The following is a 26,907-nucleotide window of genomic DNA, read 5'->3' on the forward strand; positions in this document are numbered from 1 at the left end:
ATTGAAAGAAGTAGGCACGAAACAATACATAAGTTGAAGGCCTGGAAAAGGGCTGGGGCGAGGGCTTCTCCCGCCAAGCGGCACTGGATTCCAGTTAGCTGACGAGGAATCGCTGGTGAGAGCTCTGAGGCCTCGGCCACCAAGGTATCTGCAGCTCAGAGAAGACGCAGAAGCAGGATACCAGTTTAGCTGGGGCCCAGCGCTGTCCCGCCGCCGCCTTTAAAGGCCCACCACGTGGCCACGCTACTCGACTGGGTCTGGAGGCGGTGTCCGGGATGCGCCTGCGCATTGCCTAGGAGAGGGGACCCGGGTTCCGAGAAAACGAGCTGGGAGAGGAAGGGTAAGTTGCTCAGGGTGGGCGGCCGTGGGAGGAGTCGGAGTTTTATGCAAATCGCAACGTCGCGCGTGGGCTAGGGGCGTGGCTTGCGATGCAAAACCAGGTCTGCCTTTGGAAACGCGAGGGGGCGGACCCCACAACCCTCGGCCTCTTTCCGCGAGTCTCTGACGTCGACGTTTCGTTTAAAAGCGTCTGCGCAGGCGCAGTGAGTCGAAATGCGAACTTAGGCTGTTACACAACTGCTGGGGTCTGCTCTCGGCGCCCGCCTGGCAGTCTGTAAGCGTCGCCGCCGCTGTAGCTGCCTCAGCGGTTCCGGGAGTGTCAGACCCGCCACTGCCGCCACCGCTTACCCGCGCCTCCCGGAGCCCCTGAGAGCCCCCGTCTTCCCGCACAGGCCAGTCCCGACCGTCTGCGTCTCCTCGGCGCCGCTTGCCGCCCGCCGCGCTCGCCGCTCCGACAGACATGAGTGGGGACCATCTCCACAACGATTCCCAGGTACTGTCTCACCTCCTGGCCCCACCTCGGCCCTCCACGATCCCGGCCCCGGCCCCGCCGCTTTGACAGGCCGGAGCCCCCTGGCCAGGGGCCGTCAGCTAGAGGGGATCAGCTCGCTAGGCCCCGGACGGAAGCCCCGAAGTTACAGTTTGGGGGGGTGGCTGCCCCGTCAGGCCGTTCCTGGGGCCCCCTCATTTCTGAGGGCGCAGGGTGGGCTAGGCCCCCGACCGCGCGCGCTCGCCTCCCGCGGGGTTAATGTGCTTGTTGTTTCATATGCCCTCCTTTTCTCTTTCTAGATCGAAGCGGATTTCCGATTGAATGGTGAGTGTGTCCTCCACCCCGACCCCGGGTTCCCCAGCCGCCGGCCGCCTACTCTGCTCCCGGCCGGAGCCGGGCAGAGGACAGACATGGCGTCCCAGAGACTAAGTCCCGGCTCCTCGCTCACCGGCCCCATTGTTCCCATCGGGCCGCCTCTGGACCCCCTTTCCAGAGACCCCAGCCCCCCCAGATCGCGGCCTTCCCGAGAGGGGGCAACGGAGACCCCGCGTCGCCTGCCACCGGGCCTCGGGCAGCCTTTCCGGGCCCGGATTTCTCCCGGGAAAGTCGCCTTGTCGACAGTCGGGACTTAGTCTCTGCGCCATTTTCTTTTTCTCTCTCCTCTCCTTTCTGTGTCTGTGTCTCTTTCTCTCCCTCCCTCGGCTCCTTCCCTGAGCTGCCCAGAAAGAGCTTTCTGCAGAGCAAAGCCGTATAAATCACAGACCTCACCAGAGAGGAAAGGGTGGGAGACTGAATTGTTACTATTTTTTCCAAAGAGAACTTTATTTTGGGGGTTATTCCCTTTCTGCTTCTAGTTTGTTTCCTTTTCTGTTTCCAGAATGAAAGCTACCCTTTGGCAACTGTTGATTTTTTTTCTGGTAAGATGTTTATGATAGGAATTATGGCTCTAAAACTAAAGCCACTCTTTGTGGAGCTCTTCATATTTTGAGGTTGTTTTTCCCAAGTTGTGTTCTTTGCATAGATAGTAGCAGCTCCCTTCAAAAAGTTTGCAAGTTCTCTGTGGGTCATTTAATGTGAATGTTGGACTCGTGCATTTAATTTTTATCTTTTTTTAAAAAAAGTGTTACTGATTAGAACTTTTCAATGTGGCTGAGGTTCCTAAGACAGTGTTTTATTAGAAACACAGTTTAGTGTACTTGTCAGGAGGAAAGGTGGTTGAGCATCTCATCTGGACCTGGTGTACTAGCCTTTTCTTCTGGGCTGTGGGGAAGAAAAGGATTTTATTTATTGAAACAAAGAGTGGCCAGCACCCACCCATGCTTCCTGTTCATTCTTTTTCAGAAGCCGCTGTTTTTCAGGAATCAAGAGCTAGCTTTTCCCAGATCTTTATGTTTAAGAACCCCTTTCAGCCAATCAGGGCATTTATTCTTTGAATATTTCCACTTCAGTTACCCAGCAAAGATTCTCCTAATAAAAAGATCACCCTGCGGGCTTTTCAGCAATCCCTGTGAAGGAGAAGGTACCCTCTGGAGTGTGCAGGGAATTCCCACTGATGGCGATGGTACATGATCCTACTTTCTTGCTCAGCTGAGTTTGGGTTCCGGGAATCTCTCCAGTGGGAAAGCTGATGTTGCAGTCAGCAGTCCATCATGTTAGCCTGCTCTACTGAGAGCAACCTTATGTTCAGATTTTGAAGTGGGACATCCAGCAAGAGATGCTACTCTATGAGAAGAAAATGGGGTTAAATGAAAGTAGCATTTCTTGATCACCTAATATGTGCCAAACACTGTGCTTAGTGCTAGAGCTGAACCTTCAGCTACAGCGCTGTTCTTGCCCTCAGTCCAGTCTGAGGGCAAGAACAGCACTGGGGGAGGCATAATTAGTGAATTATAAGGTAGATGCTTGGGCAGATGTATAACCAAAATGCTTTGGGAAACTAGGGGACTTAATTTTGTGTGGGGGTGGGGAAATTTCTCAGGAGGTGACTTTGGAGCTGAGTGTTAATGCAAGACTAGGTGCTGAATGTTAGGAGTTGAAGTATTTCTTAACTATGTTAGCCAACCTATCAGGATTTTAAGGGAGAAAGACGAGGCCCTTACAGTTAAGAAAACTTCAGAGTATAAATATGTTTCTTTGGGATGTGGAAGCAAAGGATGTGGCAGGTGAGAATATAAGAAGTCCTTTTGACCTCTCTTGGAGGAAAGTAGGATCTTAATACTGAAAAACTGTTCTTTTGACTTTCAGGCTGGGCTGAGTAGGTAATATATTTAGTAATGAAACAGTTTAGTCCTTTCTCTTCAGAAAGTTAATCTCCATGGTTGTCACCTAAATTATACAAAGGAACTACTATTGAATATGTGAATGATTGTGGGCTGGGTAGGTTCTTGATCTTAGTGCCATTGTTAATAGAGACTGAAGTAAACTGGCTATATTGATTTTTAAAATGTTTATTCACTTGTAATAGCAATAATTGCTAATATTTATAGAATACAACCTGTTTGCCAGCCACAAATCTGAGCTCTTTCTGTTAGATCATCTAATTCAGTCCTCAGAAAGACCCTTATGAGTTAAGTACTATTATCTCCATTTTATGGATAAGGAAGCTAGGCTTAGGTATATTTACTGGCTCGCCCAAGGACGGTGAGTTGGGCATTCCAAGGCTCACAAACTTAACCCCACTATGCTATATATGTGATTCTAGTATGAAGAAATTAAAGTTGCACATCTCTACTTACAGAGCTGAAAAAGGCAAGAGGGTAGGATATGATAGTTTGTCATTTGCTTACTTTTTATCTAAACCTGCTCCTTCAAGAGAAAAAGCACTAACTGCCTCCCCTCCACCATAAGAGTCTGACGCTAGGGTGATTATCTGTAAAAAGTGTGTAGAAGAAAGATGTAGAGTTGGTAACTGTGCTTGCTTTATTAAATAATACACTGGTAGTTAGTGATTGATTTATGTAACTATAAAAGATAGTTTTTTAAAAATAAAAATCAATGTTTAATTATACTCAGGCATGTCGTTATTAATCTTTATATTAAGAGTTTGTTTAAGCTTGATTTTAATGGGTCTAACTAACTTGTCTTAGAGATTAACTGTGCAAGTTCATATTTTAAAACAAACATCCCTTGTTTTATTTGTCCTTATCCTCTAAGCTCTAAAAGATATTTTGCACTTTGGTGCCCATTTTTTACAATAGTTAAAACCGTTCCTTTTCTTACAGAATTTACCACATTCTGGCCCATACTCAACTGCTGGTAGAATCTGTTATCTGTGAAATATTTATATTTAAAATACTAACCATTAGCTGGGAGTTTCAGGAGCAGAAACTATAATTTCTTTTCCCTAAGTGAAAGACTTCCTAAGTGTTGGTAGCACTAACTGTAGTGGATCTGAGTCATTGTTCTAGTACTGTGCAGACTGCCCATCTATCTGTAGAGTTGATAATGATGACATGGTAATGATGACAACAGGTGGGGGCGGGTAGTGATCCTTTTGCTCTTCTAAGGACTTTGAAGTCTTTCCTTATGTATTTTGGAGTTGGCGGGGGGGGGGGGGGGTCTTCCCTCCCCAGCAAAAGCAAACTATAATGCTTGGTTTCATCAATGATTCTGAGAAATGTTAATTGGGATTGTAGTTTGACATCTGTGTTGATTCTGGTTAGCTTAATGTATTCAAATTGGATAGGGAGATTTAAATATAAATTGTTTCTGATGCTAACACATAGTTGTACTTCTCTGCTGTTGGGCCTGGGTTGGGGTGGGGAATGAGAAGGCTGATGATATGGCTATCTGAAAATTCTCATCACATTTTTAAAACTGCAAACTGATGGCACCTTCAGATGAAATCTGGCACATCTTCCTACTCAATCCAAAAACATTTAAGCATTGGGCTCCAATGTTGTCTTTCCTAGTACTGTAGCCAGACTCCTTGGGGCACCTTTTCAGAATTAGCAAGCTGGTGCAGAATCTTTATACCAGGCTTAGACATGAAACAGAGTTGCCTGTCATATGCTTTTTATATTACCAGCATATCAGAACAAATTTTGGATTCCAATGTTCTTGGTAAAACAAGAAAATCCAGGAGTTACTAAAGGAATCCCAAATACCTCATGGTTTGAAAGATGAAAAATATTGCTAACTGCCACCAGCTCATACTTTTCTTTGGTAAGTAGAGTAAAATGGAAAATAGGAACCCAGGATCCATCCCCAAATCTCATTTTAACCAGTGGTAGGGGAAAAAAAAAAAAAAAAAAAAAGAATTGTCTGACTTTTTTTCTTAATAGAGCATAAAAATGGGGAATTGTGACTTCAAAAAAGAGATTTATTAATTTGTTCTGGGTCTTAGTGAATTAGTCTCCATTTGTATACATTATACAGAGCCATGGATTCTTAACATGTCTTAAAGCTTAAATTCCAAAATTAAGCTGTTGGTTTTTTGCGTGTGTGTTTTTGGTATTTGGAGAGGGAAGGGGGTACAAAAAATGTTTGGTTTTTGAGTCTGTAAATATGTTAGAGAAAGCTTTGTGTCATATATTAATTATAATGACGTCCTCCAGTGCTGATGGTATGGGAAATGATTTTGTTGTACTTTCTGGATGTATTTCATTTTAGGAGCTTTCAGATTATACTGAAATTTTTATTTCTTTTTCGTTGGGTGTGAATGTGTATGTACGTTATGGATCTTTAATGTACATTATGGATTTTTAACAGCTTCTGCCATACTTTCAATGCAAAACAAAACAAAACAAAAAACTGGTTTTCTTCAAATCCTAAGTTGTTTCCCCAGAAGGGTGTTTTATGAAAGTTTACATCTTTTAATATGAAACTATGTTGAGCTCCAGGAAAGTTTTGGGTTCACTTGGGAAAATGATGCAATTGTAATTATTTACATTTGAACGAGGCTATGGAAATGATTGAAATGGGGATTCGATGTGGGCCCTAAGTTTAAAAACCCTCTTGAAAGAAAGGAAAAATATAATCAATTCATTGTATTTGGAGGTAAAAGAGAGTCTGTCTCTTGAGTGTCCTGTGGTTTAGATTATCTGACTGCCCCTTAATTATTTTAAAACCATTAACTTTGCATAATAAAGGCATTGGGCAAACAGTTGAGAGAGTTTGCTGCCTTAAGGTAAAAAGTTTGTGGTGGGAGAAGTTCCTAACTGGCCCTTAAGAAGTGAATGAGATATTTTGTTTCAAGGAAGCTTTCAATTGTGTTTAAACTTTGAGTAGTAATATAGCTAGAACAGATCTTTTCTATTGCCATACCTGATAAATCTGAAGTTTGAGAAGCAGCTCTCCCTATCCCCATGACTCCAGGGCAGTAGCTGAGGTAGGAAATCCAAAATAGAGGCCATCCACATGGAATAATTAGCATTTTGCCAACCCTCACTGTTCCCCCACAACTTGCCTATCTAGGTGTGTGCAGTGTGCTGTGTGTTGATAGCATAGGGCCTGGGAACGGGACGGGGAAGTAAAGATGGGGCTGGCAGTGTGGTAGCTTCAAATTTATTATGTGGGAAAATTTATAGTGGACTGTTAGATATTAATGGTATTTTTGGTAGTGTTATAGAAAAATGACAGTTTGCTGAAACTATTTAACAGCAACTAGATATTGGCTTTTTTCTGCATGTTGAAGGAAGATTCTAAATTTTTTTCAAACTGGGAAAGATGTGACTGCTGATTATCTCAAGTATATCTCTAGGCTATATAGGTTGTAATGTCAAGCTAGACTACTCATTATCAAAAGTCTACATTAAAGTGTCTTTGTCATTTATGTCTCTAAATTTTAGTAAAGAAAGAAACTCCAAGGGAGCTAGTCAATTTAAGCTTTAAATTTCTTGTTGGTAGGTATTCATGTTTAATTTGTTGTCTTAAGCTTTTAGATCCACTCAGTTATTTCTCTGCCACCTTTACCTTGTGTACTGTTTTTGAGAGTTTTTCTGAAATATATAGTAAACATTTTTATTTGTATCTCTCTCTCTTCTGCCCTTTCCATGACATTTAGAGTAAGGTGCATCTCTATCAGGCTGTTAATTCCTCTATGAGCCTTTGAAGTTAACTTTGTTGTTTCTGTGATTTTAAGGAACCAAAGAACTCAGTTCATTAGCATTCCTGAGATACACCCAGATAAGCTCCAGCAAAAGGTGTTAAAGCAATCAGAGTTGTCAGGGATTTTAATTCTCTTGTTTTTGTTGGTGTTGTTGAGAACAAGTTTAATAGATCCCTGGGTATTCTGACCTTTTCCTATATGTATTTTAGGAACAACAACAAAAACCCACCAACCCTTGGCCAAATATTCTTTCTATTTTTCTTTGTACAGCCTAGCAAAGATAGATGCCCGGAAGCTTTTTTGATTGGAGGAGATATCCTTGGCTGTTTGGAGTTTACAAAAGAAAAAAGGTTTTAAAGTAGAAATGTGCCCTTTTGCTACTCAGTAAAAGTCCAGATTTTAATCTTCCTAATACATATGAATACCTAGATATCTACAGCTTCATAGGCAAAATACTGGTTGGCAGAAGACTTATCTAGCAGGTTTCAGGATTAGTCGATCTCATTGGCTAAGACCCCTTACTTTACCCTACTCCTATAACCCGTTTTATTTCTTTTTAGTTAGCTATCTGAGCTGTTGCACAGCAGCAGAAGGAGAAGTGAGAGGAAGGGAAGTAATTTTGAGAGTTTAGTATTTATTAAATCTGAATTTAATGGGAATTGTACAGATTGTATAGGTTCGTGAGAACCAGACAAAGAAAGGAAATTTGTTTTTCTTTTTAAACCTTCTCACTTCCCATTTCTGGTGGTATCCTGCCTTTCAGATTCCAGAAACCCCACTCAGCCTGTAATCTGTAAGCTTCTAGTATGGATGTCACAGTTTGCCCTTAATTATCTGCTGGTAGAAATAGCTTAGACCCCTTGCACCTGGAATGTTAGATCGTTAAGAGATGCTTTGGTGTTAACCTGGAACCAGATTGATTTTGAAGGATGTTAGTGATGAAGAAGGAGGCAGTGGGAGGATACTGTACTCTTGAGCAGCTGTGGTAAAATAGAAGATTGGAGTGAGAATCAGAAAAATCTAGAGAAGGCCCTGTTCTTACTATGAATCTTACCCTGGCTGCTATTCCTTGTTTTCTCCTCTATAAACAAGGATATTTCTATGCTTCACAAGCTATTGAGAAAGAAGAGTTCATGAAGGCACTTCTCTGCTCACATTTTAAAATTTAAACTTTGGTCACACAGCTTCTACTCTGAAATGGATCTTTATTTTGAATATTAGATTTGAAGTAGAGATGTTGGTGACTCCTGCCTTCCTTCACTGGTATTTGCTGTTAATGTTTTCCGTCATTCTGACATTTACATAGTGAACAGAAGTATATGAGAGTTGGTTGACTCTTTACCTAACTGAACTGCATAGCCTACACTGATCTCTTCTGACTATTAAGCAATCACTGTAAAATAAAAGGTAGTGTATATCTCTGTCTAGGTTTGGGCTAAGTAGGAGCCAAATTTATATGTGGTTCCTGAGAACAAATGTAAGGCAGGGTGATCCTTCCCATTGTAGAGAAGATGGGTTTAGAAAAGAAAGTATATTGATGTGGTTAATTCCTCAGACTTTTAATAGAGCTGTGAATTTTTTTTTTTTTACCTAGAGCTTTACCTTTTAGATGCATTTAATAAGTGAAATGCTAAGTTCATTTGTGATTTTTTTTTTAAACTGCAAAACTCGATAGGACTTGTGTCTGCATGTTTTTTCACTATTTTACTTTTTGCCAAAACACTTTTAAATTAAAAAGACTCAAAGCACTTGAGAGTTACTTTAATTTTTCATTTATCCAAATGGTTGCTTAAAGTGACCAACTCAAATTCCTGTGAAATAGTAATTCTTGGGAATAAGAATGTCTTAAATAATAAAGCATGGGTCTAAGCATTTGGGAGGTACTGTGAAAAATTTATCAAGCAGAAATTTCATAAGTCTAACTAATGCTGATTATCGAATTGTCTTGAATTTATTATTTTGAAAGTGCTACTTAAAGGAAACCAAAGTCATTTAGGGGTATGTTCACTAATGTCCATTAGATTAAGCCAGATGGATCTTAATAGAGTAGAGATCTTACACCATTGATCAAAAGGGTTATCAGAGAAGCATCACAACAGGAGCAGACTTCAAAATTAATAATCAATTAAAGGTAGGCCAGAGAAATTAATTTCATAGGGTAGAAACTATAGAATAGGATCTAATTTTAGAGAGTCTTCAAAGATAAAGTCTTGAAAAGATAAACATCTCAAGAACATATGGTTCTTAAAGTACATGGAAAAAAATCTGTGGGAAAGTGAATATTTATTAATCTTGCATGACTCTATTGCCCTTAGTATGTGAGTATCCAAGATAGGATTGGATTTAAAAGTCTTGGCCTCCTTCTCTTATATTTTCTCTGATTTCGAATGTGAATAGTCTTGGGGGGTAGGTTCTGTCCCCCCGCCCCACAATCAGGCAACCATGCTATACCGGGAAGAACTGACTGAGTCAAGGGGGTTTGAATTTGAGTTCTAGAGCTTCTGCTCAGTAGCTAGGTCTCTGAACAAGTCATTCTCAGAGCCTTAGTTCTTTGCCTGTAAACTAGGTCTAATACTTTACAAGAGCATGTGGGAATCACTTAGGAAAGGTAAAGCTTAGAACAAAAGTTTCGGTTCCCTGCCAATCCTTAAAGAACCCAGACAAACCCAAACACTTCTTTCAGAGACTGTTTCTTTCTGAATGATGTGTTTTACAAAAGGAACATCCTTAATTTTTTTTAAATTTGGGTGTTGTGAGATTTTACCCATGGAGTGGGGGTCACTTAGCCTTGAATAGGATACTGTTGCTGTGAGTCTGAGACAGGCTAGCTCATGAGGGTACAGACTTGCCTTGACTTTGTGGCCAGGTACAAACCACTTTGTTTCTCATAAGTTATAATACAGTTTAAGAATCTTGGCAGCAAATAACTTTTCCGGAATCCTTTACACTCAAAATGATGCAATATTTATAGATCTACTTAGGAAGCTAAAAATTTCATGTTTAATTGCAAATGAAAAATTTAGTTGCCACATTCATTAATTCAAAGATTCAGAAAGTAAATACCAGTAACACTAGACACAGATGAACAAAACAAACCCATATGGTTCTCAGAACGAACACTCTGAAGTTGGTATGTTGTAGGTCTGTACACTCAACTTCTGTTGAGATTCCATGTTTGTCATTGGGCTTCAATACAAAGGCTCCTATCATACAGGGTGAATGGGGATAGAAGGTACTTTCTGACAGTTAATGCCTCACTATTAGTGAAAGACAGTGATGTCTCCATTTATTCTCAATCCTTGGAGGTCTTTTTATTTTTTTCTTAAAAAGATTGGAAATCTAGGCCCTTACATTTCCGAGATGTCCAAATGCATAACTGTTCTAGAAATTGATTGGTTTGCTTGTTTTTAGGATACCTATAGGGTCATTCCTTTTCACATATAATAGAAGAATAGTATAAAGTTCTGTGAATTTACTTCTCATTATCTTTTTGTGTCAGATTACCTGTATTGCATGAATTTTAGAAAAGCGGTTTTTAGGTTTCTCTACCAGGTAAATTTGTCAGAGTGACTAGAAATGTAATAAAAGAGTATGAAATCACCATCTTCATAAAAGTGAAGAATTAAAATCTTAGAGATTAGACTCAGTACTTAAAGCCCTAGGAAGTTAATTTTATGAAATAGTTTGAATAGATTACTATTGTTATGTCTTCCTAATTAAGTAAATGTCTAGATGTGGGCAGTACATTAAAGCTGTTAAATTCCTCAGGAAGAGTCATAGTACCTAGTGATATTACTGATAGGGATTTGAATACTAGAAAAGTGATTGAGACTAAATGTTAGACTTACTGTGCCTTATTCTCAAAACCCCAGTGCATTTTCGCTGGAATATATGTAATGTCAGTAGTTCTTGCTCTTTAACATCAAAAATAAACAAGAGCTATTGAAGGAATTGATCATACCTTAGGATCTATTTCTTAATTTTTCATGGTTCTGGTTAACTAGGAAGGGGAACAAAAAGGGGGAGGAGGAACACAAATTGACTAGTCTTTGTAACTGCCAGCTTGTTACACTCCAAAGGAAAAGCTCTCCAAGGCTAGACACCTGAACTGAGAAGTCTCCCAGTTAGCTTCCTTAGCAGCACAAAAGTCCAGGGTGGATGGGGTGGGCTCAGTGATAGTTTGACCATAGTGATTACTTTCTTCCTCTTAAACATCACATCACCTTCTTCCTCCCTTGGATGCAGTGTGATATAAAAATAAGTACTTCAGCAGAACTTTGTAATCCTTTATAGATGTTAGCACCACCCTAGTCTCAGAATGTTGGTAAAGTTGTCTATTAGCAGAAATATGCTTGTTTTCTCTGTGTAGGGAAGTGGATTCTAGTTAGGCAAACACGAAGCAGATTTTTCTTTTTATGGTCCTGAGAATACTGTAGAACTCCTTGAAGACTGGAGCTAATCACTAGAATTTAGATGTTAGGTAGTGTTTGTGTCAGGCTCAGAATTTTTAGGGGAATAGTTTGAAGTTATAATACAGTATGATGAAATGTGTCCATAAGTGAGAAAACATACTAAAAGTGTTTGCATAAGTAAGACTAGGAGAATATCAAACAGAATCGCATACTGGTTACACATGTAAATATGCATGCCAGTAGGTGTTATTGTACAAAGTGGAGATATTTTGCTAAGTACTTTTATTGAAAACTTAAGTTTTTTTATTTTTTATTGCTCATGAAGGAAACTTAAGCTTTTTAAAGGCCTTCTGTAGCAACCCTAATTCCCAGAAATAAAGTTCAGTGTGCGTTCTTCTTCCACAACTCTACGATCATATTTTGTTCTGTTCAAGTATTCCTTTTTACCTTAGAATGCCTCTTAGTCTGTAGAAGTTCATATGGTTTCGATAAGTATACCCGGTACTTCTCCATTTTATTACTTATTTTTTGGGAAGGCACTGAGGGTTTTAAACTCCTTGAGGAGGGTTAGAAGCATCTTGGAGCTTGCTCCAGTATTGAAGGCATAGTCATAGATAACTGTTCCCTTTGCAGTGATGTCTGTCTGCAATCACCACTTTACCCCAAGCCAGAGGTAACTACTTTTCTCTGGCTTTCACTGAGCCCTTGCTGTCCTGTTCCAGTTTTTCATTCTAGTCTAGAGAAATTTACATGTTTGCTTGCTTACTAGAAAAACAGCAAGATCACTATCTCATCCTATACAGTCAACACAGACGATTTCACCAGCTGTTTGTTATGAAATGGGAAGCCCTCTCTCTCCTAGCCCACCACCTGGTCGAAGATCAAGTGAGAAACTTTGAGAGCTTTACACTAAATTTTCATTGTTTTCTAGCTAACATGCATAAGAATCACCTGGGAGTGTTTGGTAAAAATACATATCTAGTCCTGTGTACCTTCAAGTTGATTCTGTTAAGTGGAGGGTACTGAGAAATCTGCATTTAAAATATATCTTTAACAGTCCCAACTGATTCTGATCAATTCAGGGGACCCATAAATCATTTTTGGAGAAACTGATCTATCTGGACTTTACTGTCTTATTTGATGTGTCTCTTGCTTCGTTTGATTAAGGTACTTTATTGGTTGAGCTATTAAGCTTACAGGAGTTTTAAAAAAGGATCAGATCAGTGTTTTCTGATATACCTTTATAAAAGCTTGATATTTATCCTATTCTAATTTAAATAAGTATATTCTACCTTTCAATGAACATTTATCTAAATAGCAGAGATAGTTAACTGCCTTTGCAGCTGTTTTACTGTATGTCTCATCAGAATCCTAATCCTTTGTCCTACTTGCACGTTTAACAAGCCATCATTTGATCCTGATGTCATCTTTTAGGATTGGGTGACTAAGTGGCAAGAGCAAGAGGTTGCTTTCATGCTGATATTCCCAGGATCTAATGCCGAGGATCTAATTTTCGGAGGTCACTATGTTTAGATTAAGTTAGGGATCTTTAGCTACTTATGGCAGTGATTGAAATGGGAGGATTTGAATAGAGCAGTGGTTCTTAAGTGTAACCTGATCAGCAGCAATGGCATTGTCTAAGAACTTGTTGGAAATGCAAATTCTTGAGTCTTGTGGCCAGACCTGCTAGTTTAAACTCTGGAAGTAGGGGCTCAGTCATCTACGTTTTAATGAGTCAAGCAGGTGATCTGATGCACACTAAAGTTTCGGAACCAGTGGAATAGAGTAAGATTTGAAATTCACTTTCTCTTATTGAGCCTCACATTTTTAGGAGAAATGAAAGACAGTTAACAAAGTCCACATGCTCACTAGTGAAATATAGACTTTGGAGTTAGATAAACTTGAGTTCAACTCTTGTTAGCTGTGTGGCCTTGAGCAAGTCACAGCTCAGATCTTAGTTTTCTCTTCTGTAAAAGTAGGGATAATAACTACCTGAAAGTCATGTAAAAGCACTTAATGGTACCTGTTTCCCCAAAATCAAATAATTTACAAGAATACGATAAGTTGATCAAAATAAACTTCTGGTCAGATTCTTTAGTCTCGACATTTATATGATGCCTAGAACCACTTTTATAGTGATCCAACCTCTTAAGCAGTGTTCTTTTTTTTCTTTTTTTTTCCCACAAAGACCATTGCTGGGCCTCAGTACTTTTTCAATACTTGTACTTACAGTTAAGAAGTTTGAGTAATTAATTCATATTGGGAAGAGTGCCCTCTGGAACATTAAAAGGAGCCATTTACATAATTAGCACCAGAAAGGCTTCTAAAGAACATCTATGTGTTCAGGCTTACTCTTTCTACAGCCAGTCACCCATAGAATGTTTTGTGCATTTTAAGCACAATCAATAGTGATAACCCAGACAAAGAATTAGTGAAAATAGGATGTATGAAGCAACACATCAACAGACTTGATACTATACAAGTTGTGGACCTAGGGGCATTTTGAGGTTCATGCCCATTGGAAACAAAGGTAGCTTAGGCTGAGCTGTGAATTCCTATGTAGCATAAGCAGGAGGTTTGTCATCACTTTCACTACTTCCCAGGCATTAAGGGCTCACTTAGTAGAAGCAGAGGAGCACAAGCCAGCAGGAATGGGCCTGTTCTAATTGAGCTGGCCTAAGAAGGCACATTTTCAGGTTAGACAAGACCTTTTTCTCTTTGAAAAATTCCGCTTGCTGGGAAAGGAGAAGCATTTTCAGTACAGGGATGTCCTTGTGAAAACATGACTCACTGCAGAAGAGTATATGAAATGCAGATGCCCATCTTAAGGGTTTTGTACCCTTAAGATTAACCCTTAAGGGTTAATTTTGGAAGCAAGAGTAAAAAATTCCAAATTTGTCTTGTATTTAGAGAACAAAGATGAGTTAGTAAAATGGGATACATTTGCCATACTCCTGAAGCTTAAAACAATTGCTCTGTCTAGATTTGACTTATACCTCAGTGGAGTAATACCTTACTTGAAATGCTCTCTGGGCAGCACACATTGAAGCTGTGATTGTCCAGGGGCTCTGTGCAGCAGTGGCCTGCCTTTGAGATGATCGGTTTAGCTAGGCAAACTTCTGGCTGGCCTTAAGGAACTACACAGCATAGTGCCTCGCCTTGACTAGGCTCCAGTGGTGGAGTGGAGAGTGCTAGGCAAATAGTTAAGGACAAAGGAAGTCTCAATCTTGGCTTTGTCAGCTGTGACCAGAGCAAATCACAGTACGTGGTGCCTCATGCTTACTAAAAGGAAGGTGTTGACTTGGATCCAAGATGCAGATGCTTTTCAGTCAGCACTGATTGAAATAGAACTTTGACTGACAATAGAACTTTCTCTTATGGTGGGAATGTTCTATATATGGGTGTCCTATAGGGAAGTTGCTAGCTATGAGAGATAGTTATTGAGCCCTTGAAATGTGGCCAGTGTGGCCAAAGAACTTAATTTTTAAATTTTGTTTTACTTTAGATTAAAATAGCTACATGTAGCTAGTGGCTACCATATTGGACAGCACAGCTCTCAATATAGATAGGAGCAAAGAGATTTAGGTTTAGATTTTGCTTGGAATATGGGTGGCTGGGGCTCTTGGAACTTAAAAATCCAAAACAGGTATGAATGTGTTGTAAATTTGAATAATAGTCTTCCTCTACATGTAGACATTGCCTTATCCTGGGTGACATGCTACGAGGGCTTATGACTGGCACAGTTGTATTTACCAAAGTAATTGGAAGTTCAGACAGTTCTCCATTTTACTTTGACCCCTTTATTGCTACACAATGATGAACACTTAAGGTCCTTTGGAATGAATAAATTGTCATTTTATCTCAGTAACCCTATGAAGTAGGTCATGTTTATTTTGTAGTCGACAAAAAAGATTAACTTGTATAGAACATTATCTTTTAAAATGGTTGGTATTATTCCCCAACTTCATTTGAATTTGCGAGTTTTTAACATGTTGCTATAACAAGAAGTTAAATTTGTATATGTTAAATTTTACTCAGTAATAAGTGAATGTCTGACAATAAATGATAGAGAATCTAAGATTGTACAGGCATGCAAACAGCACTCAAGAGGTTAACTCACCCAGGTGTAGGCTGCATCTTACCTATAGGTAATTAAGCCCTCAGTTTAGGTAGACAATATTAATCTGATGGAACAAAATGGGATTGTAGCCTTGGCCACCTTGAGGACTGCTGACATATAGTGGACATAGGAAGTCTCAGAGAACACCTTGAGTAAACTGCTTAAGACCAGGGCCAGGTCTAGGTTCCTCCTGCTTTAGTTTCAAATTAATGACCAGTTATTTTGGGGATGGGAAGAAGAAATGGAATAAGGATGAAATAAATAGCCGATAGTTAAACATTTACTGTCTCCACTTTACTTTTGAAGAAATTGAAGCTCAGAGGTTTTTTAGGTTTACTTTTGGAGAAAGTGAGGCTCAAGACTGTGTACTTTGTAAGTAATCCACAGAGCTGGGAGGTTAATCTAGGCCTGTCCGATGCTACAGCATGAGTTCTTAAATGTGTCACAAAACTAGGTAAAGGGACCCTGGGTGACTCATTTGCCTTCTGGGAATTCTGGACTGAAATGGAGCTACTACCTGTGTAGTATCAGACTAAAGGCTCTCGTTTCATAGAGCACTCGCCTTTATTTACAGTGGATTCTTGCCAGACTAATATCATTGACTAGTAGGCTTTGCCACATTTAAATGTGTAATCTTTTTCCCTAGTAAGGAAAGCTCGCCTGCCTGGATAACTTATTTTGTAGCAGTTCAGATTGTTCGTGGAGCCAGTTATTCCAGAAATCAGTAAAACTTCTATCTGAGTACTCAAGAAAAAGGATCTTTTTGTTAACCAAGGATTAACTAGACCCCTTCATCCTGTAATTTTAGAAGGATCTCTAAAGTCTGCTTATTTACGAAGAAATTTCATCAGAGGTAGTTAGCAGTATGTGAACAAGTAGGATGTTGTTTCCACGTCAAGGAGGATAAATAACAAATTTAACTAGCTTGCTGCTTAAGAAGCAGAATTAGCAGCAGGCTCAGCATTGACCTCCCCTTTAGAGTTCTCATTTGTGTGACTTACTTTGTCTAGTTTGCAGAGCAGGAATAGAATTTTAACTACTTTTAAGTCAAGTTGATAAATTGCCGCTCATGAGCTGTCAAAGGGAAGGAGAGAGATGGGAGCCAGGCTTAGCCTGGATATCAGTTTGGAGAAAGGTTAGGAGTCAGAGAGTCATCATCAATAAAGCAGGGAGGATGTTCTTCACTCACCCTGAGGTGAGAAAGGCACTTCTGTCTAGAGGAGGCATGGGGTATCGTGCATGGTTGTGCAAAACCTCCTTTTGTATGGCCCACGAACTAGGAATGGTATTTATATTTTTTACTGGATGGAAAGAAAAAATATAAAAGTGTTATTAAATACACCTGAAACTAATATAATGTTATGTCAATTATACTTCAGTTTTTAAAAAGAGATTGTTGTTTCATGGCACAGGAAAATTATATGAAATTCAAATTCCAGTGTCCATAAATAAAACTTTATTGGACTGCTGCCATACTCATTCATTTACATATAATCAAATGGACCGCAAAGCCTAATATTTACTACCTGTCACTTTACAGAAAACTTTCACCCATCCCTGGATTGGTAAGTAGTGCCAGTTGTTTACCTGAGTGGTGCTATATGGATCACAGGAGGCTCACAGAACTCTACATATTACTTGGTCGCCTCTAGCTCCAAAAGGAATCTCTAAGCCCAGTCAGTGTTGGAAACTTCCTGTGAGCTTCCAGCTTCATTAAGTCTTAATCTACCTATTTTCTAGTCATTTCATTTTCCCAACTGAGTTTCACTAGTATGACTCAGGTTACCTGTTTCTCTCTAAGCATGGCTCTGCCCACTCATGGCCAAACAACAAACAAAATTAATGTTCTAAAGAGCCTGAACTACCCTTGGGGTAGCTGTGTCAACTCTTATATAGCTCTTCCTCAAATAGAGGCTGGGAGAATAGCATGTGAAAACAAACCTCTTCCTCATGTAGAGCCTCAATATTCTCAGCTGTAAATTAAAAAAAAAAAAAAAAAACCAAACAAACCCAGGGACTGACTCAGCACCTTGTACCTGCCTTTTAAAGGAACAGGGAGACATAATTGAAATAGAAACTGAAAATAAAGTCAATAGTGTGTTTATTACTACTGATTACAGGTGGTTGACATTTGATAATAATTAATAATTATTGCTCAAGGGACTAAGAAACAACAAGGCAGCAGCGTTTTTCAAAATATGATTCTGGACAGTGTAGATTATAGTCACTTGGAGAGCTTGTGATAAAATACACGTACCTGGGAAGTCCTAGGTCTCGTACACAGGAAAGTTTGAGAACCACTGCTCTGAAACATCAAAATTTTTTTTTTTTACCTTAATCCATTTGAACTAAAACAATTTTTAAAAATCATAGAATTCTCATGACTGGGCCAATAAGGTCATCTTACAGAGCAGAAAACTGAGAACAGCAGAGAAATAAATTACCTAGGACCCCATGATTATATTACAGAAAAGACTTGGAGTTGCTCTGAGGATGTCTTCTTACTATTAGTTTTTGTTGGCATAATTATATAACAGTGAGCAGCCTGTTCTGGCCCCAAATTGTTTAGAAATGCCAGCTCAGAAGACCTTATAGTTAAATAGATAACATGTACTTTTTTGGAAGACAATTGATGGTCCAATCATTTAAATGATTTTTTTTTTTTAAGTATAATTAATTGGTCCCTGGGAATGAGAACCAAAGGAAGAAAGGAAGACGAACTTGAATTTAAGGAGAATAATGGAAGGAGTAGGATGGGAGAGAAGGTTGTAAAATAAGTTAAAGTAGAGTGCCTAGACAGGAAGGAGCTGAAAAGACAGATTAAGGTAATTGTAGTGTTGTAAAAGCATAAAAGGAGCCAAAGAAATTTAACTGTGGAGTGGACCGGAAGAGAAAACATCCTCTGACCATTTAACCTTTTTTTGTGTTGGGCTGAGGCCTAAAGCAAACCATTTGGCTGTTTCATGTGTGTCTTTTCCATGACAAGGCCCTGGAAAAGGGACATCTGGCCACTGATCTCACAGTTGCTTATGTTAAGAACGAAGGTAGGTTCTCTGAAGTGTTTTAAAGTCAGTCTGTGGCATTTCTTCTGAATATGTAGACACTTTGGAAAACGACAGATTTTAGAAATTTGAAGTTGATAAAAACAAAATTGAAAATTCTGGGCATTGTTTTTAAGGAACTCTGAGGCTTTTAATGCAGCGTATTTTAAGTTTCTGATGATGACATTTTACTAAGAATTGAATATTGAAGAGAAAGGCTTGAGCACTTTGCAAAATAGTTAGCAACTTTCCTTTGATGAAGTTGACCCTTTCTTTGACTTGGCCTCTAAAACTTCTTACAAAGGTCTTTTCCAGCTGCAACATTAAAGTCTGATTCTGGAACTTCATGGGCCATGTCTAGGGAAACTTGGGCGATTATGGAGACTCCTTTTTCCCCTCTCTTTTCAGAGTTACTTACTGAACAGTTGTTGCTGTTGGGGGAGGATTGGGAGGCAGGTATTATGCTTATTATGGCACTTCATGAGGGCAGAGACTTGGTATTGTTTCCTGCTGTGATCCTACAATTCAAACAATGACACAGAGTTGGCACTCAGCAAATATTTGAATGAATGAATATTGTGTACCCCAACTTCCTTAACAAGAGAGGAAGAAATATATATACTTCCAGATGCCATCTTCTCAGCTGGAGAGTTGTTTTGTTAGCTTCAGAGTACCAGGTCTCTAATGGGTGAGCCCCATTAGTTTCAGTAATGAGCAAGTCTGTTCATGACAAAAGGTCTTGTTTACATACAATACGCATTTGGGGAGAACAGACGATAATTTGGACTTTGAAAATTGGAAATGTTACTAGTTCCTTCTGTCATTCTTGAGTTTATAAGGATATTTGTAGAGCTGAATCCTCCCAACGTTGTTCTTTTAAATTCTGCAGCTCTTGGAGCTTTTGTCAGAACAGCCTCTGTCCTGCTTACTTTGAAAGGCTATTAACTGTGCCCTAGAATTTTGGAAATGTTCTCATTGAGAATTGCTGTAAAATAAGTGATAAGGGCTGTTCTGTGGGCTATAAATTCATATCAACCACCATTAAGATAGATCAAGACTGGGTTTCCTGGATTGAAACTGGACCAACATTGGTAAGTCTGAATTTAGACAGCTGTCAGGAAGAGAGGGAAGGGTAGAATTCCTGCACTGTTCAACCCATCCCCCTTCCATTTACAGGCTTTTAGGCTTCCTGACTGCTTTTAGTTTGGCATTAAGTTCCTGGGGAGATTTGCACACCCCTGATACTGACCACACTCCCGGATGCCAGTCTTTATCACTGAGACCAGCTGGTTATCTGTCCTAGACAAAAACAGTCTTCTTTTAAAGTATTAGAACATACTGGGTGTAGAGTGTTAAGTAGCAATCTTGGTTTCATTTAAACTCCAGGTCCTGGGGATGTAGTATCCATGCGTTTTTGAAGGTCAGGGAGGAAGGAGAAGATGCAAGCATTTATCCCAGTAGAAGTGATTTAATAAATGAGCAGGAGATAAATATCTTCATTAGAAAATTAATTTCTTCACCCAGTGTTTTCACCCGAATGGTTCCAGTGTTCACTTTTCCTAATGCACTGGTTGTATATTTGTGAGTCAGAAATGAACAGAGATTATCTTCAACAAAGTTGTATTGTGAGTGCCTCTCTGGGGAAGGAAGCTTTTGGATGAAAAATTCTATTCCCCATCCTCCACACACACGACTTGATGACTGCCTTTGAAGGAAGAGCCCATCATGTTACACAGCTGCTTTAAGTCTCAAAACCTGTTCAGAAGTCAGTGTGAAGAGTTCTGGCTCAAAACATGGCAAAGAGCCCCCTCCTTTATTCCAGAAAAGTCTCTCTGCCTTTGTTTATAAGGAAGCAAAGGACTCTTGCTCCCATCTGATTACCCTAATAGTTAAGAAGAATGGTGGAGTGGCAAAATGCCTTAAGATTATAGAATAGTTGATAAAGTGCTCAATAATCTTTGCCATTCCTTAGCCTATTCTCTCTTACCAAAGTGTAAATGTTTATGCTTGGGTTGAATTGTGATTGCATTAGAGACCTTGGGTGGGAGAGATTTGGCAATGTTGTTAGCCACCTACTGATTGCAGCTAAAATGTTTTTCTGCATGGGGGGTGGATTGACTGTTGTTATCAGTGTATGCCTTAAAACCTGGAGGATTTTTAAGCTTCTGTATATGGGGTCGTTAGAGCAGGCCAGAGTTTTGCTTCTTTCTTCACAGTGCTTCCTGGGTCTGTGTACAGGAAAGAAAATCAGACACCCTTTCATCTGTCCTTGGCTAGTTGGGCAAGGTGAATGGGTATGGTTGCTGCCTTAAATGCATGTATAGAACCTGAACCCTAAGTTATTTGGAATGATTGGGTAGGCTCATTTTCAGTAAATTAATTATGAAGAGGGTTCAGTAATAATTCTATTTTATTGACAGTTGTCAACATGTTTGTCATTTTGCGGAGATTATTCAGGAATTCTACTACAACCATATAAAGTCAGCCAAAGAATTTGATTGACTTTTGAACTAAAGTTTCAAGGTCACTTAAATTTTCTGAGCCCCCGTTTCTTCATCTATAAGAGAGGTCACAGGTATCAAGTCGATGAAGAACAGAGATTTGAAGCTTTTAATCACTGACCTATGCTGACTTCTTATAGACCCAGTAGTTAAGTGACTTTTCCCCAATATCATACGGTAAGTGGTAGAGCAAGGATTTGAATCAGATCTTTTTCACTCTCTCGAACCAGTCTGCTTCCTTCAGAGGTCCCTTCCAGCATTATGCTACTTTGTAATTGGCATTAGGGTCTAGCCATGCTTTTGTGCTGGGCATCATTCTTGAACATGTTTAACAAAGTGTTTCATGGACTTGACTTCCTTTAATTTATGTGTCTGGTTCCCCTGTGGGGGGTGAACTCTTCATCTTATGCTTGGTTTGATACCGATTTGGCTACTTGGGAATGACTCTGTATCTGGTTTCCAAACCTGCAGCTTCATTGTCATCCTGGAATCATGCCAGCTTTCAGGGACTTTAAAACAGTTGGATCAAATTTTGCTGTACTTATTTTGATACCGAAGTTTCTTATTCTTAGGTGTTTTGTTTCCCTTCTATCTAAACAGAGGATTAGGACGCTTAAGCTACAAGGAGTAGGAGTTTATATCTTTTTTTAAGAAACTGCTTTTGGAATACATAGCTTTAGAGAGGCAAATTAAATATAACTGGGATTTTATTTTTAATATGACAAGAATCAACTCTAGCATTTCCTAGTTGATATGAAGTATATCTCACTTAATTTTTCTTGATCATGAGAAGATGAATTTTTCAGCAATAATAATAATAGATCATTGATTTTCATGGCTCATGTGCCAAGAATGCCTTTTTCCTTCCTTTTCTTTGCTAACTCCCTATTAACCTTTAGTAAGACTTAGATCAAACACTTCCTCCCTCCAGGAAACCTAAGTTGACTCCTCACTGCCCTCTTGGATCCAGGCTCCCTTATTTTCTTTTTTCTCTGGTGGAATCAGACTGTTTCCCCTCATTATATTACTTTTCACTTGGAAACAAAGGGGGCAATTAACCCAAGTTCAGTATTTTTACTCTTAAGACTTTTTTTTCCCAAATGTCCATAAATTAAGTAATCTTATTGCTTTACAACCCTTACTGAAAAGTAGCAAAGCAGAAAAGTAGAAAATTCTGCGATCATGTAAGAAATGGAGGTAATATCACCCACATGTTTCATGTATAGACTGGGAAATTGTCTATTACCTCTATAAAAGTTTTCAAAGTTTCTAAATATAGGAGCATCATGATGCAATAAAAAGTTACTTTAATGTCTGTCATTTGGCATTTGAGATTTTAGGGGTAGGAAAGGAATTTTAATCCATTCCAGCAAGTCCAAAATTAAAAAAGATTTCTTCTCTGCTGACTTAATTTTCTCTGCCTTCACATATACATGGACCGCATAAATTTTCTGCCTTGGAAGTGTATCTCAAGCTAAAATCCTAGATCCTGATTGCTGGGTCAGAAGAGAGTGTGTAAATTAGTTTTGTTGGACATTGTCAAATTCCCCCTCCATAGGGATTATATGAACTACATGCATCTTTTCAAGAGATCTTAAGAAGCAAAAATGTGTCTTAGAGTTGATAAAATTGGTACCATCAAGAGAGTTGTGAAAACTGGAGATGGTACATAAAGCATACTACCTTTCACAGAGTACACTTTAAGTAAGGGATAGCTATTATCTTTTGTGAAATGGGGATAATATATCCTTGTGAGAGTGGTAAGAGAATCGAATGAGACAATGTTTGTAAGTACTCTGGCAGGGTTCTGGTACCTATATTAGTACCCTTTCTTCTCTTGCATGTTTGCTCTCCCTGGCTGTTTGGGTTTATATCTTAATTATGACCTTATTGGATTGTAAACTCCTTGAGGGCAAGAGTCCATATCTGATGAGTCTTTAGCAGGGTGCTTTGTATTTAAGAATATATTGCAAATAGCTGTAAATCGAATCAGACCTCAGAATATAATTCTGAATCCAGTAGTAAAAGGTTTCCTTTTCTTTTGCATATGAACCATCAAGTCCTGTGTAATGCCAGCAGCTATTCCTGCTGCGGAAGACACATACTTTCCTTCTTTGTCATTTGGAAATCCCTTTACTTTAAAATCTTTGTTAACTTCAGAGAACACATTAGATAATAATAACAAAAGATGTTGATTCCTATTCTCTCTATTCATTTACTTATCTAGCCTATGGAATAGCCCAAGGTAGAGTGAAAGGAATTAGTTGTTAGACGCCTTCTTCTCAGGACTGCCTTATTTCAGGGGTATTCTTATGTCTTCATCTTGAATTTTTGAATGCTAAGAATTGAAATAATTGTTATCAGGAGGTTATTAGGTGGCCTTAATTCACACTGAATTAGGTTTTCTGGTGATTTAATTTGCAGTGGTTTGCATCTTTCATTTCTAATCTATCAATTTCAACACAGTTCTTTTTGCATTTAACAGATACTTTAAGTGGCAAGATCCTTTCTCCAAAACATTTTTAACAGTATCTATTCTTGGACGAATTCCAGTTAAGAGGCAAGGGTATGTACTATGTACTAAAAGTCATCTTCAAGGCCATTAAGTAAACTGTCTACAAACATTTTCACTATGAAGGATGAAGATCCAGTATGCTTCTCTTTTAGTCAGATGCCCAACTGTAACCTTAAATACAATATGACTTCAATTAGTTTCATCATTTCTCCAGTCTTTTTCCTTCTCCCCACCTTTGTTCTGCACAGCTTTCGTGTGTCTTCAAAGCCACTTCGATCTTCTAGTCACAGGGGCCCAAAGCCTTTGAATCTCTTTGACTGTTCCCTCTGCATTTATTACACAGAGCCAGTGAGTTCCTGGAACTAAGTTTTACTTCCATTTTCCTCAACTTGCTTTTTACGTTTTTTCCTTCCTTCTCAGCCCCGTTGTTATCACTTTTTTCTAGACTGCTTCAAAAACCACTAGCTAGTTATTCTGCTTTTACCTTTCTACCCACACTGCCCTTCAGTTAATCTTCCTTAAGTATGACTTTTATTTTGTTCTTTTTCTGCTTAAAGTGGCTCCCTGTTATCCTAAGAGTAGGACATCCTGGCTCTTGGGTTAATTTTATCTATCATGCTTTATCTCTTACTGCTCCTTAACACAAATCCTCTCTAGTCTTCTCCTTGCCGTACCCTTATATAATAAGAAAAAAAATAAGGGATTGGAAGGGAAGAAGCCTAAAGACAGTGTTTGCTTTTAACTTTTTACTATGACAAGTTTCAAGCATATATAACAGTAGAGAGAGTAGCATAATGAACTCCTGCGTAAGCTGTTCACCCATTTCAGTAACTCAACTTTTGCCAGTCTTGTTTTATCTATCCCTATATCTCTCCCCCACTCCTGACTTCTTTTTCTCCGAGGGTATTTTAAAGTAGACATCATTAACCGTATATACGTTCTAAGCCATTATTTTCTCTATCAATTTACCTAGTGCAGATCATCTCTACAGTATCCCTGTCAGTTGATAATTTAGTTTGTTTATACATACTTTTGGTGTTCAGGAGGCACCCCATTCTGTTTTGCCTCCTCTCTCATTTCTCCTCAGAAGACCTAGCCTGCCACGTGGGCCTATACTGTAGCCAGTCTGGTATTTGAAGTTGTCATATACTTTTTGGTACCTGTCACAGCACACATAACACAATTTGAGCGTATAGTAGACATATAATAATTTCTTTTTAAAGTAGGGACACTTGGAGTTTAGATCTTTGACTTAGGTCTTATTTGTATCGGTGGATTATTTAAGTACATCCTTAAGTTTCTTATCAGACGTTTTGGTTTTACATTTTTAGATTAGCTATTGCTTTAAAAGACTTTGGGGACCTGGCATTTAAATAAACTTTAAAGGGTTGTGTGTTTTAAAAGACTATTGGCAGGCTGATTATCTGAAACCTACCTGGAATTACTTAAAATTTATCTTTTACTTAGTTTCTTTGCTCTTTAAATTTAGTGCGTCTTTAAGTTTAGTGAATTAAACTACTTTTTCTTTGTTTACATCAGTACTTGTCAAAATAAATTGTTATAGTGATAATTTTTTTAAATAACCTTTTAATTATAAAAGTGATTTACATAGGAAAAAATTGGAAAACAAGGCAAAATATATACACAAAAAATCAAGTTGGTCATAAATTTACCCCCACACACCAAGACAACTACTTTTGTTTAACATTTTGGTCTCTGCCTTCTAGTCTTTTTCATATATGTTTGTTTGTGTGTTTGTTGAATTATACACAAGAGTAATTTCTAAAAAATTACATCCCTTCCATAGCCTTGGGTCATAATGGCAGATCTTAATGTTCTGTGTCTTGTTTGTTAAATCTGGCCTATAAAAGAAATCAGACAACACAGACTTCATTCCAGGTTGTACTGCTGGTGGCATGCTTTGCCATTATTATGATTTTAATGAAACAGAAGTAATTGGGAGTATTTATTACTGTCAAGTAATCAGGGGCTACTAGCTTAGTATATAGGATTGACTCAGCATTTTGAAGTTTTAGATATGAGACTTTTTAGAAGTTGGAGTGTTTTGTATACTGCATGGAAGATTAGGTTCAAGTTCTACTTCTGAAACCATATGATTTTATTTTTCCCATCTCTGAGATGAGAAATTCCTATAGCTAGGGGTGTGGTCATGCAAATTTCTGTTTCCGTTGTACCCGGCACAGAATATAGACTTAAAGGATTATGCCAAATGTGGCTTCTTTTGCTGTGAGCCAGGAATGGGATAAACACACACATTCCCTGTACATTACTATTAGTTATCTATTCCTAGGAAACGTGTGACCTCAAAATTTAGCAGCTTAAAACAACAAACATTTGTTTTCTCACTAGTTTCTGTGAGCCAGGATTTCAGGAGCAGCTTAGCTGGGTGGTTTTGGCTCAGAGTCTGTCGCGAGATTGTAGTCATCTGAAGGCTACTTACCTGAGACTTGAGGACCTACTTCCAAGATGGTTGACTCACACGGCTGTTGTCAGGAAGTTTCAGTTCCTCCACATGGTCTTCTCCATAGGGCTGCTTAAGTGTCCTAACAGTGGCAGCTGGCTTCCCTCAGAGCAAGGAGAAAGATCCAGTGCTTATTATGACCTAGTGTCAGAAGTTACATACTGACATTTCCACTTTGTCTTATTTTTTGGGAGAGTGTCACTGAGTGCATACATTCCAGGAGAAGAAATTAGGGCAAACCTCTTGAAAGGAGTATCAGTCTGTTGGGCGTATTTTAAAACACATGTGTTCCATACATAAACTTCCAGTTGATTCATATTCAGCTTTGGGGTGACTTGACTTTAGTAAACTGCATTTTTAATAGCCTCTTGGATTAATTTTGATATACATTAGATTTTGAGAGTCACTAGTTTAAATCGTGATGGATAACCATGTTCAGGGATCAAAAGATACAAGAATGTCTCCAGATGCTCCTATGAACACAAACATCTAGCTAGCCTTTTCTTTTCTAAAAGAAATTGACCGATTGGATCTAAAAGTTATATAGAAATGCAGGAGACATAGAATAGCCAAAACTTTTTGAAAAATAATACTAAAGTACTTACTATGTAATTTCAAAACCTACTATGAAAAAGAAAACCTTACTATAAAGCTATAGTAGTCAAGATAGTGTCTGTTTGTGTAAGGATAGGATAGAGTTCAGAAATGGATCTATGATTACATGGTCACTTCATTTTTAGTAAAGAGGTCAAGGCAGTTCAATGGGGGTAAGGCAGTATTCAAAATAATGGTGATAGAACAACCGTACATCTTTATAGATTAAAAAATGTACCCTGTCCCTTACCACTGTAAAACTCCTACGGAAAAAAAGTATTCACAATATATAACAAAAAAAATTATAATTTAAAATATATAAAGAACTCTTACAACTCAGTAATAAGAAAATAAACAAATATTT

At 38.8% G+C, this 26,907-nt stretch overlaps 1 protein-coding gene across 1 annotated transcript in view; it reads left to right on the top strand.

Moving 5' to 3' along the window:
- The first annotated feature begins 530 nt into the window (after positions 1-530).
- The window catches only part of TOP1 (DNA topoisomerase I), a 78,644-nt gene continuing 52,267 nt past the window's right edge, over positions 531-26,907 (top strand). The window contains exons 1-2 of the mRNA XM_011366609.2: positions 531-832; positions 1,129-1,153. Of these exons, the coding sequence (XP_011364911.1) occupies positions 800-832; positions 1,129-1,153 (58 nt within the window). The 5' untranslated portion in view covers positions 531-799. The remainder of the gene's footprint in view (positions 833-1,128; positions 1,154-26,907) is intronic.

The sequence above is a fragment of the Pteropus vampyrus genome, unplaced genomic scaffold, assembly GCF_000151845.1.
Source record: "Pteropus vampyrus isolate Shadow unplaced genomic scaffold, Pvam_2.0 Scaffold125, whole genome shotgun sequence".
In the NCBI taxonomy this organism is placed as follows: Eukaryota; Metazoa; Chordata; class Mammalia; order Chiroptera; family Pteropodidae; genus Pteropus; species Pteropus vampyrus.